We start from the raw sequence: 12859 nt of genomic DNA on the forward strand, positions 1-12859 counted from the left end.
AGCGCTCTCAGCAACGGCTAGAACACTCGCGGGTGGGCACTCGGGGTCCGAGGCCAGGGCGGGGAGCGGTGTCCAGCGCTGTTGTTTCCCTAACCCCGGCAGCCGGGATGGGGGGGGAGGGGCTGTGATTGGCTGAGGACCCATGGCTCGCGCCTGGATTGGCTGCTAATGTCAGAGGGGCCGAGCCGGCGGGGGGCGGAATCCGCCTCCCGAGGCTTCAAATACGGAGCCCCCAGGAGACACTGGCAGAACCGAGGCGGTGCTGCAGCCCGGGAGGGCCGGCGGACTGTGAGCGGTGAGCTGGGCGCGCGCAGGGCTCGAAGCCGTCCCGCCGCGCCTGCCGTTGGGCGCGCACTTCGCCTGCAGCCATGGGGTCCGCCGCGCTGGAGATCCTGGGCCTGGTGCTGTGCCTGGTGGGCTGGGTGGGGCTGATTTTGGCGTGCGGGCTGCCCATGTGGCAGGTGACTGCTTTCCTGGACCACAACATCGTGACGGCGCAGACCACCTGGAAGGGGCTGTGGATGTCGTGCGTGGTGCAGAGCACCGGGCACATGCAGTGCAAGGTGTATGAGTCGGTGCTGGCGCTGAGCGCCGAGGTGCAGGCGGCGCGAGCGCTCACCGTGGGCGCCGTGCTGCTGGCGCTCGTCGCCCTCTTCGTGACCCTGGCGGGCGCTCAGTGCACCACCTGCGTGGCCCCCGGCCCGGGCAAGGCGCGCGTGGCCCTCACGGGCGGCGCACTCTATGCGCTCTGCGGGCTCCTGGCGCTCGTGCCGCTCTGCTGGTTCGCCAACATCGTGGTCCGCGAGTTCTACGACCCCGCAGTGCCCGTGTCGCAGAAGTACGAGCTGGGCGCCGCGCTGTACATAGGCTGGGCGGCCTCGGCGCTGCTCATGTGCGGCGGCGGTCTCGTGTGCTGCGGCGCCTGGGTCTGCGCGGGCCGCCCCAACCTCAGCTTCCCGGTTAAGTACTCGGCACCGCGGCGGCCAACGGCCAGCGGCGACTACGATAAGAAAAACTACGTTTGAGGGCGCCGGACCCCACTCCCCCGGGAGCCAGGCCCGAGAGCCGAAGGAGCGGCGCGGGGGAGCCCGCGTGGACGGCGGCGGCCCTGGCTGGATTGTGCAGCGCACCAGCTCCGCGGAACGCAGAGCTTTGCGCACGGTCGCCGCCCTCGGACCAGTCCCTGCTCGCAGCGCATCTCGTCCTCTCTGACCACTGATCAGCTGGACCCTGAGCCGCGGCGCCCTGCCCTGAACAGACGACGGGCACTTGCGAGGACTTGATCGGTTTCCTGTTTCTGTGCGCAGCGGTGTCCACGACGTGGGAGAGACCTGGACTCCGTCAGCCCCCGGGGCATCACTACAGATGCCGGTAATTCCTTCTCCGACCTTGACCGAGTCTTGGATGCTGTCTTACTTCCCAGAGGCTGCTGCAGACTTCCTAGGGGCAGGCGGAGAGCCCGGGCCGCTGGAGGGGTGTGCATAGCTGGCCTTATGAACGCCAGTGGGACTTGAGCACAGTGGGCCACGGGACGTGGCTTGGACATCTGCATCACTCAGCAGCTCCTCAAGGCGGGGCTTGTGGGCACCGGAGTCCAAGCATGGGAGGGTGTGTGTGTGTATTGGGGGCTGCGGCCCTGCCCTCCTCCACGGCTTGTGGGGTAGTTAAGAATTTGCTTAGTAAATGGTTTGAACGTTCTCCCACCTGTGTCCTGTTTTCTGTCCTGTCACCTCCGGTGCCCATTAACACTCTTCCCCCTACAGGAATCCCCGGGGGCTCAGGGCTCTCCCCCTCCACTCTTAGATCATCACAGGGTTGGGAGACCCGGCTCACTGCCGACATATTGGGTCTGCCTTCAGAACCCCTCACTGGGGGCAGTTGAGTGGGGGGTCTTGACTGTAGAAAAGACCCAAGCCCATGCATCCCAGGTTGATGTTGTCTGCCCTCCCTCTCAGGGCTGGCCTAGCTCTGGGTCCCCTCAAGTGGGCACAGACATCTGTACAATGCCTGGTCAGGCTCTCTCCAAAGACCCGGCAGGAGTGGGGCCAAACTCAGGATGTGTGCCCAGTTCCAGCAGGGCCTGCCACAGCCCCACAAGTGCGTTGCCATGGGGAGAAAGCACTTGTGGCCTGGTCGTCCCAAGAGTGCCTGGGCTAAGCTCCAGGCCCTTGTCCTGGCTCCTTCTGCCAGTCCCAGCACGACTCTGACCAAGGCCTGTGCCCACCCTGCCAGCCCTGGCAGTCAGCCAGCCAGACTGGTGCCAGCCATCAGCACCCCTGTCAGCCCCTGCCTGGCTCCTGGGGCAGGGGGAGGGGTGGCAGGGCAAGGGGTCCCAGGAAAGCAGGGCAGGCCACGGCTGTCTCAGCCATTCAGAGTTCATTGTTTGCAGCCCTGTTCCAGGCACTTTGAGTGGAAGCATTTTTACCTTTTGCCAAAAGGCAAGGAACAGGAGAGAGCAGGGCGGATGGGCCGGGGGAGGGAGGAGGGCTGGGCAGGGGCCCTAGGCAGGAAGCTTGGCATCTGCCCCCACCCCTGGCCTCGAGGGCTCTGCCCGGAATGTCGGGACTTCGTCCAGCCGCTCCCAGGCCTTGCTGGGCTCTCCACTGTGGGGGAGATGGGGAGGACAAGCCCAAGGATGTTGTCCTGGAGGGCTTCAGGGCAGCCCACCACGGTGGGTGTGGCAGATCCCTGGGGGTCACGGTGGAGCCAGCAGGTGGGACTTCCAGGGAAGCTCCACTTCATAATGGCCTGAGCTCCCAGGCACGGGACAAGCTGCAGCAGGATGGGCCCCACAGTCCTCAGCAGGCCTGAACTGTAGCTCCTCCTGGGCCTTCCGAGCCCAAGATCCTGGAGTCTCAACACCAGGAGGGGGGTGCACAGTCAAGGTCCTGATACGACTGCACCTGCCCCCACCCCCCCCAGCTGGATGGTGCAGGTCAGGAGCCGAGCGCCAAAGCTGCTCAGAGGAGCAGTATCCACGGGAGCCTTACCCTGAGTGCTCGGCGCAGAGGTGCAGCTGCCCAGCCTGTGGGCTTTTCCAGATGCCCAGAGTGGGGGGGTGGGCAGCCTGAGGTCCCGAGGAGGCAGACGGCCACCTGCCAGGCCCGTGCCGAGAGGCAAGGGCAAACTCCAACTTTGCCAGCCTGGGATCCAGCTCTGACCCCACTGTGATGCCGCTGCTTCCCACGGGCTGTGCGGGGACTCGGCCCCACCCACCTGTTTCTCATTTCTGGGCCAATCTTTCCAGGCCTTCCCCTACTGACTTAAAGCCAGCCTGCAAGGACCCTGCCCAGCGTGGCGGCTTCCTCTTAGCCACCCAGGTGCCCCAACGGGTAAGCGGCTCCCTCCAGCCTGCCCGCTCCCCGAGCACCTGCGTTCCCGGATGCCCACAGCCCATCAAGGCTCATGTAAGAGCTTTCCTGGCTAGGAGAGGCAAGAACTGGCCATCACCTTCTGACCCAACGTTCACAGTGCCCAGGGGACACTGGGAAGGGGTGGGACAGCTGACCCGTGACCCGCTCCTCCAAAGGCTTGGATGTGGGTGGTGCTGCTGGTGAGGCCTTGGGGTACAAGGTGGCTCTCTCCTGGGCCCTGCTCAGCAGCTGGGCCTCCGTAGCCCGGGGTCCTCCTCTTGGCTTAGTCTCCTCTGCAGTGCAGGCTGCCCGCTGCGTGCCCGTGGGGCCGGGAGTGGTCATCAAGGTAGACGCACAGTTCTGTGGAGGCTGGCGGATGGGAGGAAGTGGAGGATGGGCAGACGGCCAGGTCCTGGAGGGCACTGCTGAGCAGTAACCGATGCAGGTGCCGCGAGGAAGCCCAGCCCTGCCCACTGCCGACAGGGAAGTGGGAAACCTTGTCCTAAGGGCTGAGCTGGGGCCGCACCCCTGTGCTTCCCGTCACATCTCCAGGGCACACCCGAGGCCCAGGACAAAGCCCTGGAGGCCCAGGACACCCCCAAGCACTGGCCCCAAGGCCAGAGCTGAGGGAGCACAGAACCTAAAAATAAGTATTTTATTTCATTAAAAAAAAAGTCCGTGTCCCTGCTCCTCGAACTCTGTACATAACTTACACTCTAAATAAAGCCAGTCCATATAAATAAGGAGGAGGAAGTGGAGTTCAGCTCTGAAGAAGTCACTTTCTGGAAAAGGGAAGCACAAATAAGTAAGTTTACAGTAATCCCGATCCCGAAAGCTCAGGCCTCCCCTGACACATGCGACTGTGGTTTCGGAGTAGCTTCAACATGGGGTGAGGCGTGGGGGTCCATGGGATAGAAGACCACCCCAGGGCAGTGGCTATGGCACAGCGGGCTAAGTCACTGTTTGGGACACCTGCGGTCCACACCAGAGTGCCTGGCTCCAGCTCCGGCTTCTGTTTCTGGTCCAGCTTCCTGCTCATGTACCCTGACAGGCAGCAGGTGACAGCTCAACTGCTTGGGTCTCTGCACCCACACAGCAGACCCGGATGGAGTTCCAGTCTCCTGGTTTTGGCCTGGCTCAGTCCAGCCTGGCTGTTGCGGACATCTGGAAGCCCACCTCCATCCCGCCAAGGTGCCTGTCTGTCTACACTGCATTCCCTGCTGTTCACGGGAGAGCCTTAGAAGTCCCAGTGGCACCAGCACCTTCTCCCAGAGGACTTGGCCGAGCTGCTTGTCCTGCCTGGACTGGCCCCCCAGTGCCATCACTGTGCCTGGCCAGTCTCCCCCTTCACCCCCAGCAAGCTGCACGCCCTCTTCCCTGGCCTGGCCTATCTCCACCCCTGCCTCCGTGGCTGGGCACTCACAGCAGCATCGAGCAGGCTGTGGGAATGGGGGCGGGGGGATGGGAAGGGTGTCTCCCTCCAATGCCTACTCCACTGCCTGGTAACCTTACACCTCTGTGCCCACCGAGGCACCCAGCACTGAAGCCCCACCCTCGTTATCTGGATAAGGCAAAAGGCTCAGCCCAACTAGGTGGTTGCTGATGAGCAGACGGCCCTGAAAAACCAGAGCCTTCCCCCAGGCCACCCTGAGAGGAACCGGGACCACGACCGTCCCCAGGGTCATTTTGGTGCCTGTGCCCAGGAGCTTCCAGCTGACCATGGACTGGGGACAGAGAGGGCCCCAATCTGACTTCCGAGAACAGTGTCAGGGAGTCTGAGTGTCACCCGCACGGCACGCGCCATGCCCGGCCCCACAGTGTGGTTGGCAGAGGGCCGATGCCAGCCTTCTGGAAGGATTCACAGGGGCTTCGTGAAACCAGCCTGCTCATCAGCGTCCCACAGCCTTGCTGGCCGCCTGCGGACACTCTTGGGAAAAAATGTGTCAGCCCCCAATCACCTGGAGAACCCAAGGCCAGACAAGGACTCAGGGTTGGGCTGTGACCAGGGGGCTGCTTCCTGAGGAGCCCTCCCCGCCTCGGCCCCCAGCTCACCTCAGGACAGCAGGGAGACGAGGGCATCCAGGAACTTGCTCCGGTCCTCAGCTTTGAGCTCAATTACTGAAGTAATGAAAGAAAAACATCTGTGAGGTGGGAGGAAAACCAGGCAGTGCAGACTCCCTAAATGCAGACTAGAGCAGCCCGTGCCGCGTGAAGCCATCCGCCAGTCTGGAGGCTTCTGGCTGATCGGTCTCGTCCCTCCATCCCCCTGGATTCCTTGCTGGCCAAGAGCCCAGAGCTGTGGCCTGCGGGGAGGACCCTCTGGGCCGGTGGGAACACAGGGGATGTGATGACCGTTACGGATCTAGATGGGGGTAGGTCCTCCCACCCTGACATAGATGTCTGCCCCAGGTGGACTGTGGGAGGCCTTGTGGCGGGCAAGAGGCCACAGTGGCCCCACTCTGGCCAGTGTCTCCGTTTCAGATGGAGCAAAACCAGGCCCTGGATGCGGCTGACCTGGCCCCAGTTGTCCATCCCCCAGCCCCTGCTGCAAGACTCCCAGGTCCCCCCAGGCAGGTGCTGGCCATAGCTCCCTCTGCATTCCACACCCCTGGGCTCTCCATCCTAAATCCCACATCCCAGGCATGAACCAGGAACTGGGGGGGTGGGGAGCGGACAGCAGGGAGACTGCCACTGTTCAGTTCAGGATGGACTGACAGCACATCGTGCCGTGGCCAGACTTGGTGCCGGAAGCTGCCTCTGAGACAGCTGGGGCCACCTGCAGAGGGGCTGGGTCTCCTGTGACATTGAGCTGTCACTGCCAAGGGAGCAGGTGGGGTGAAGTCAGCATAGGTCCTTTCTGGAGAGATGCAGATCAAGTGCTGCGGGATTGTGGGGGCTCCACTGTGGCCCCACCAACTCTTGGGTTGGAGCCCTGACCCTTAGTAGCCCCACATGGGACTGGATTTGGAGACCCAGCCTTCAGAGAGGCAAAGGAGGTCATCAGGGAGAGCCCTGATCCCACATGACATAAAGGTGGCCAAATGTGGAGTGCATTTCATGCTGGTGCTTGGTGTGGTGGGTTGGGGGCTACCACTGGGTACAGCCCCTGCACCCTTGGGTTCAGCTGACATATAGGCGGGACCAGCATCCATGCAGTGGCCCCAAGCAGGGCCCTTTAGGACAACACAGACTCTGGGCTGAGGGGTGGTGGTGTGGGTGGCAGCAGGCCCTTGCTGTCCCCCCTGCCCATACCGGGGATGACCTTGTCAGGTAAGGCTGGCACCTGTGAGGCAGTGCTGTCCAGTCCTCCAGGAATGGAGGGAAAGTGACCTTTAGGGCACGACTATAAGACTGGAGCTGGGCCTCCTTGGACAGGAGATGCCGGGCTGGGGTGGGAGGAGCCATGGCCTCCAGCACACCAGGGCTTCCTGAGCCAACACCAGGGCAGCTAGGCCAGGGTTGGTTCCAAGAGGACAAGAGGGCGGCTGGTTCTGGGGCCAGCGCTGACCATGAAGGGGTCGTCAGGCAGGACAAGCGCAGCCAAGTGCCGGGGTCTCTCACCTGAGAGGTCAAAATGGTTGTGCAGCGTCCGGGAGCTGGTGCTTTCCGCTGCTTTCTCAAACGCCCGCCCAAAAAAGCTGCGAACAGATGACAGATGACAGGCGGGCCAGCAAGGGGCCCTTCCCTCCCCAGCCCCCTGTGACAGGCACCCAAGGGCAAACCCAAATGTCACTCTCTGAGCAGGCTGCTGGGCCGACATGCCAGGTCATCTGGACCTCCTGCCCAGCCCAGATGAGGACATGCTACTCACTTCTTCCTGTCTGAGCCGTCAGTCTCTGGGGGGATGCCCACCACAGTCACGGTGCCGTGCTCCACGCTCAAGGGGGCGGCCATCACCAAGGGCAGCAGCTTGCAGCGCCGGTTCTTTGTCTGCAGAGACCAAGGGAGCCTCAGCCAGCTGTGGCACCAACAAGCCAGGTGCATCGCTCAGGGCCCAGGCGCCACATGCCAGGGCTACCACCTTCTCCTGGAGGCCTCTAGCGAACCTCTGACCAGTCCCGCTCCACCCTCCGTGACAGCTGACTCCATCTGAACTCACGCCTGCAAACACCCCCTTGTTGGCGCATGAGCTCCTGCAGGGCAGACACTGGGTGCTTCTTTCGCTGCTGTGACCCATGGCACCCACACAGCGTGACCACGGAGATCAACTGTCCCCATTTGTCCAGGACGGGAACTGGGAAGGCCGGTCATTCTGTGACAACAGCACTTGGCAGGTGGGTGTCACTCAACAACTGTCTGGGGCTGGTGCTGTGTTGTAGCAGGTAAAGCCGCTGCCTGTAGTGCCGGCATCCCATATGGGCGCCAGTTCGAGTCCCAGCTGCTCCACTTTCTGATCCAGCTCTCTGCTATGGCCTGGGAAAGCAGCAGAAGATGGCCCAAGTGCTTGGGCCCCTGCACCTGCATGGGAGACCTGGAAGAAGCTCCTGGCTCCTGGCTTTGGATCAGCATAGCTCCAGCTGTTGCAGCCATTTGGGGAGTGAACCATCGGATGGAAGACCTCTCTTTCTCTCTCTCTGCTTCTCCTCTCTCTAACTGACTTTCAAATAAATAAATAAATCTAAAAAATTGAAAAAATGTGTGGGGCCAGCCTTCCAACAATCACAGCTGGGTGTGGCCGTGGCCTAATGCCAGCTGAGTTAGGGCTGCGCTCCCGGCCTTTGACAATGAAAGACAAAGGCACTCACAGAAAGTTAAGCCTAGAAGACAGACTTCTGCTAGGCGGGAAGTCGGGCTGCAGCCGACTCGCATCTGCCACCGTGGAAGGCGAGCTGAGCCCACGGGGGAGACAGGTGGAAGGCAGGTGCAGGTCCCTCCTGAACGGTTTGGACAGCGAGTGATAAAATCAGAGCTGGTGGGAACCAGAAGTTCCCCAGGGGTGAGCCGAGGAAAACATCACGCAGAAGCACTGAGAGGTCTGCCCAGATCTGGAAGCTGGCGAACAGACACAGGCACCCCAAGGCCAGCACCTAACACCCAACGATAGGACAATGCTCGCCCGGCTCCTGCCCACCCAGCTCCTCACCGAGCACACAAAGGACTTGAGCAAGTGTCTGCTGAGCAGGCTCAGGGACGCAGGCTTGGAGAACAGCATGACATCCGGAGTGCCCTGGGGAGGTACAGACAGAGGGTCAGAGGAGGGAGGAGCAGGTGCAGGCCTCCTGCAGGCCTTCCGCTGCCTCCGTGGGAAGCCTGACCTCCATGAGCGAGCAGTAGAGGAAGGGTCCCTGGGAGATGACGAGGTTGGTGCAGAGGCAGCTGGCGATGGTCTGCTGGGTGGCACGTAGCTGCTTCTTGGCCAGTTCCAGGCCATGGTACAGTTTGTCCAGGTTACTCCTGTAACAGGGCAGATGCGTGGCTTGTTGGTAATTCGGTAAACAGAGGTATTTGGGGAACAAAAAGAAACTTCAAATGAACTCTAGAATCCTCAGAGATTAGGGCAACTGTTATATACCTAAACCAAGAACAGAGTGCAAGAAAAAGCAATAGTCAGAAACTGGAAAGAGATGGTGTCAGTTAAAATAATTGTAAAAAAAAAAAAAATCACTCAAAGTCTAGAGAATATAGTTGTTGTTGTTGTATTTATTTAAGGGACCGGCGCTGTGGCGTAGCTGGTAAAGCCACCGCCTGCAGTGCCGGCATCCCCTATGGGCGCGTTTGAATCCCGGCTGCTTCACTTCCGATCCAGCTCTCTGCTGTGGCCTGGGAAAGCAGTGGAAGATGGCCCAGGTCCTTGGGCCCCTGTACTCACGTGGGAGACCTGGAAGAAGCTCCTGGCTCCTGGTTTCGGATCAGCTCAGCTCCAGCCATTGTGGCCATCTGGGGAGTGAACCAGTGGATGGACGATCTCCCTGTCTCCCCCTCTCTCTGTCTATAACTCTATCTCTCAGATATGAAAACCCTGCTCAACTGAAATGAAGGGGCAAGCAGATCCCAAGACACACTAGATCTAAAGAGAGGCATAGCCAAAAGACATCTATGGTGGCAGCAGGCAGCAGGCCCAGGCAGCTGCAGTTCCACCTTGCTAAGGAAAAAAGAGGCTCAGAGAATACCTCCTTGAAGGAGAACTGAGGGGGAAAAAAAACCAAAACAGACGTGATGAAAGAGGCCATTAAAAATCTCAGGAAAAACAAAGAGACGTGCCAGACACTCCCATGTCACTGGATATATTGTCTCTGGAATAGTTTATTTAGCCCAATAAAGTTAGAACCATGTATTGATTTTTACCTTTAAAATCAGCTTGTGGAGGCAGGGCATTTGGTCTAGAGCTTAACGCTACCAGTTAAGACGCCGTGTTCCACTCTGGAGTGCATGGGTTCAGTTCCAGCTCTGGTTCCAACTTCTAGCTTCCTACTAATGTGCACCTTGGGAGGTAGCAGATGATGGCTGAAGAACTTGGGTCCTTGCCACCCATGTGGGAGATGCTGACTGAGTTCCTGGCTCTTAGGTTTGGCCTGGCCCAGCCTGGGTTGTTGTGAGCATTTGGGGAGTGAACCAGAGAAAGAGAGCTCTTTCTGTCTCTCTCTAATAATTGGGGGAAAAAAATCAACCTATAGCCAAAGATAAAATGTCATATATCCTATTCTCTAACTAAACATTGTTATCAACCTTGAAAACGTAAAAGCATACTTTCTAGACTGGGAGGGTTATGGGCAGAGACTTGAAGAGCATAGCAGGAATCTAACTTTTTTTTTTTTTTACTTGAGAGGCAGAGAGAGGGAGAGAGAGAAAATGTGCACAAGAGACAGACAGGGAGAGAGAGAGTTCCCTCCTAATGGTCTGCTCTCCAAATATTCACAATGGCCGGGGGTGGTGGGGTTGGGAACTTAGTCCAGGTCTCCCCCGTGGGTGGCAGGAAGGCAACGACTTGAGCCATCGCTGCTGCCTCCGTATTAGCAGGAAACCTCAAGCAGGAGCAGGAGCCAGAAATTGAGCCCAGGCATTCTAATGTGGGGTGTGGGCACCTTTTTTTTTTTTTTTTTTTTTAAGATTTTGTAATGCATTTGAAAGGCAGAGAGGCAGAGGCAGAGAAAGAAAGAGAGAGGGAGGGAGAGGGAGAGAAAGAGAGAGGGAGGGAGAGGGAGAGGTCTTCCATTCGAAGATTCATTTCCCAGATGGCTGCCAACAGCTGGAGCTGGGCCAATCTGAAGCCAGCAGCTTCTTCTGGGTCTCCCACATGGGTTCAGGGGCCCAAAGACTTAGGCCATCTTCCATAGCAGAGAGCTGGATAGGAAGTGGAGCAGCCGGACTGGAACCAGCGCCCATATGGGATGCTGGTGTTAGGAAACTGGCGCAGTTGTAGTCAGGTGGCCACATGGCCCAGCTACCTGAGCCAGGCTCCACCCCCATCCTAATGGGATTCGCTGCTCCTGCTTGCCTGCCCGCCCTCAGGCAGTTTTAAAAGGGCCTGTCCTGCTCTCTTGACTCTTCTCTCTCGGTTCCTCTCTCTAGCCTCCTCCTCTGGTCTCTTGGCTCTTGGCTCTGCTCTCTTGGCTCTGCTCTCCTCTCTCCTCTTCTCTGCTCTATCTTCTCTCCTTGCTAGCTCCTCTCCTCTCTACTATTTCTCTCTTATATTCTCTTTCTCTCTTTTTACTTTGCCGCCCCTTCACTCCAGTCTGTAGGATGTTCCCCAATAAACCCTTTCCCTTACTCCGGTGTGCTTTGCGACGGCTAACATTAATATATAACAGCCGGCACTGTAGGTGGTGGCCTTACCTGCTATGCCACAGCTCTGGCTAGGTGTGGGCATCTTAACTGGTATTTTAACCTCTAAGCAAATGCCCTCCCCCCAAAAAAATCCAAACACACATATTTTCTTACAAGTACAATGACAAGGTACTTGTGATGGGAGAAGACGTAGTTATTAAAGCAACAAAGGAGCTAAAAACAGTGGCAAAACTGTGCCCACAGCCCGGATGGAGGACCGGAAGTGAATGAATACTCTTTGTCATAGCAGGAAGTCAGCGGACAATGTCTAAAACTGATCTATCGATGCTGGGACAACGGTGATGGCAGATTTTGGATTTCCCCAAACTGCTAGCTAAAAACAGACAGGGCAGTTGGACTGAGAAACCAAAGCCCAGGAACCCACATTTTCAAGAAAGGTGGGAGCAGACCACCCACCAGCCACAATATTGTGTGATGTCAGCATCAGCGGGACAAAGTGGAGGGGGGTGGCAGGACTCCTGGCCCTAAAATTTATAGGAAAAGTTAAAGGGGGGGGGGGGGGCGGCGGCGGCGCTGTGGCGTAGTGGGTAAAGCTGCCGCCCGCAGCACAGGTATCCCATATGGGTACCGGTTCAAGTCCTGGATGTTCCACTTCTGATCCAGCTCTCTGCAATGGCCTGGAAAAGCAGTGGAAGATGGCCCAAGTCCCTGGACCCCTGCACTCGAGTGGAAGACCTGGAAGAAGCTCCTGGCTTTGGATCGGTGCAGTTCCGGCTGCTGCAGCCATCTGGGGAGAGAACTAGCAGATGGAAGACCTCTCTCTCTGCCTCTCTGTAACTGCCTTTCAAATAAGTCTTAAAAAAAAAAAAAAAAAAAAAAAAAAAGACTGAACCAGAGGATGGAAGCACCCTTTTTCTGTTACCTGTCTCTTGAATAAATAAAAAATTAAAAAGAATAAAAATGGGCAAGGTACTTGGATAGATAATTCTGCAAATAACATGAATGGCCCCTAGGCACATGGAACGACTTTCAACATCACTAGCCACCAGGAACATGCAAATGGAAACCACAATGAGGTAACACTTCACCGAACACTTCAATCAACGTCATTCAAAAGACACTATAACAAGTGTTGATAAGGGTGTAGAGAAATGGGACCCTCACACACTGCTGGTGGGAAGGTACAGCAGTGTTTTGGCAAATAGTCTGATAGACTGATAGATACTCCAGTGGTGAAACGGTTACCGTATGATCGAACAATTCTACTCCTAGGTAAAATCCAAGCAAGATTAAAACATGATGACACCAAAACTCACACACAGAGGTTTACAGCAGCATTATCCCACAGTTAGAGGGGTTAATACAACAAAAACGTCCAACAACGGGTGAGTGGATAAGCAAGGTGTGGAAAGTTCACACAACGTAACGTTATTTGTAACATAAAGGAGAGGTACTGCTCCATGCTGTAACGTGAACAAACCTTGGAAGGAAGCCAGTCACAAGAAGCACAAACTACACAAGCGCCATCAGAAAGTTCATGGAATCTGGGGGCCAGCATTGTGGCAGAGCAGAGTAAGTGGCCTGCTATGTGAGTGCTGGTTCGAGTCCTGGCTGCTCCACTTCAGATCCAGCTCACTGATAATGTGCCTGAGAAAGTAGTGGAAGATGGCCCAAGGCCCCAGGACCCTAGACCTGGACGGGGCTCCTGGCTCCTGGCTTTGGCCTGGCCCAGCCCCAGCTGTTACAGCCATTTGAGAAGTGAATCAATGGATGGAAGATCT

The 12859-nt window shown here is 57.8% G+C and overlaps 2 protein-coding genes across 5 annotated transcripts in view; one reads left to right on the forward strand and one right to left on the reverse strand.

Moving 5' to 3' along the window:
- Positions 1-236: 236 nt before the first annotated feature.
- On the forward strand, positions 237-1698 carry CLDN5 (claudin 5). Its single transcript, XM_002723569.6, has one exon. It carries the CDS (start codon positions 369-371, stop codon positions 1023-1025), a length of 657 nt encoding a protein of 218 aa, XP_002723615.1. The 5' UTR covers positions 237-368; the 3' UTR covers positions 1026-1698.
- A 2296-nt stretch (positions 1699-3994) lies between these two features.
- The window catches only part of CDC45 (cell division cycle 45), a 38453-nt gene continuing 29588 nt past the window's right edge, over positions 3995-12859 (reverse strand). For all 4 annotated transcript variants that reach the window (XM_089323598.1, XM_089323599.1, XM_089323597.1 and 1 more), the window contains 6 exons: positions 8609-8747; positions 8437-8520; positions 7165-7283; positions 6915-6991; positions 5406-5471; positions 3995-4135 (listed from right to left, as the gene is read on the reverse strand). In XM_089323598.1, coding sequence (XP_089179724.1) covers positions 5407-5471; positions 6915-6991; positions 7165-7283; positions 8437-8520; positions 8609-8747 — 484 coding nt within the window. In that variant the 3' untranslated portion in view covers positions 3995-4135; position 5406. The remainder of the gene's footprint in view (positions 4136-5405; positions 5472-6914; positions 6992-7164; positions 7284-8436; positions 8521-8608; positions 8748-12859) is intronic.

This window comes from Oryctolagus cuniculus, chromosome 21, assembly GCF_051225735.1.
Source record: "Oryctolagus cuniculus isolate XC-2025 breed Fujian yellow rabbit chromosome 21, ASM5122573v1, whole genome shotgun sequence".
NCBI lineage: Eukaryota > Metazoa > Chordata > Mammalia > Lagomorpha > Leporidae > Oryctolagus > Oryctolagus cuniculus.

Excerpts from the sequence above, each read along its gene's own strand:
- CLDN5 (XM_002723569.6), top strand. The coding sequence starts at position 369 with ATGGGGTCCGCCGCGCTGGAGATCCTGGGCCTGGTGCTGTGCCTGGTG.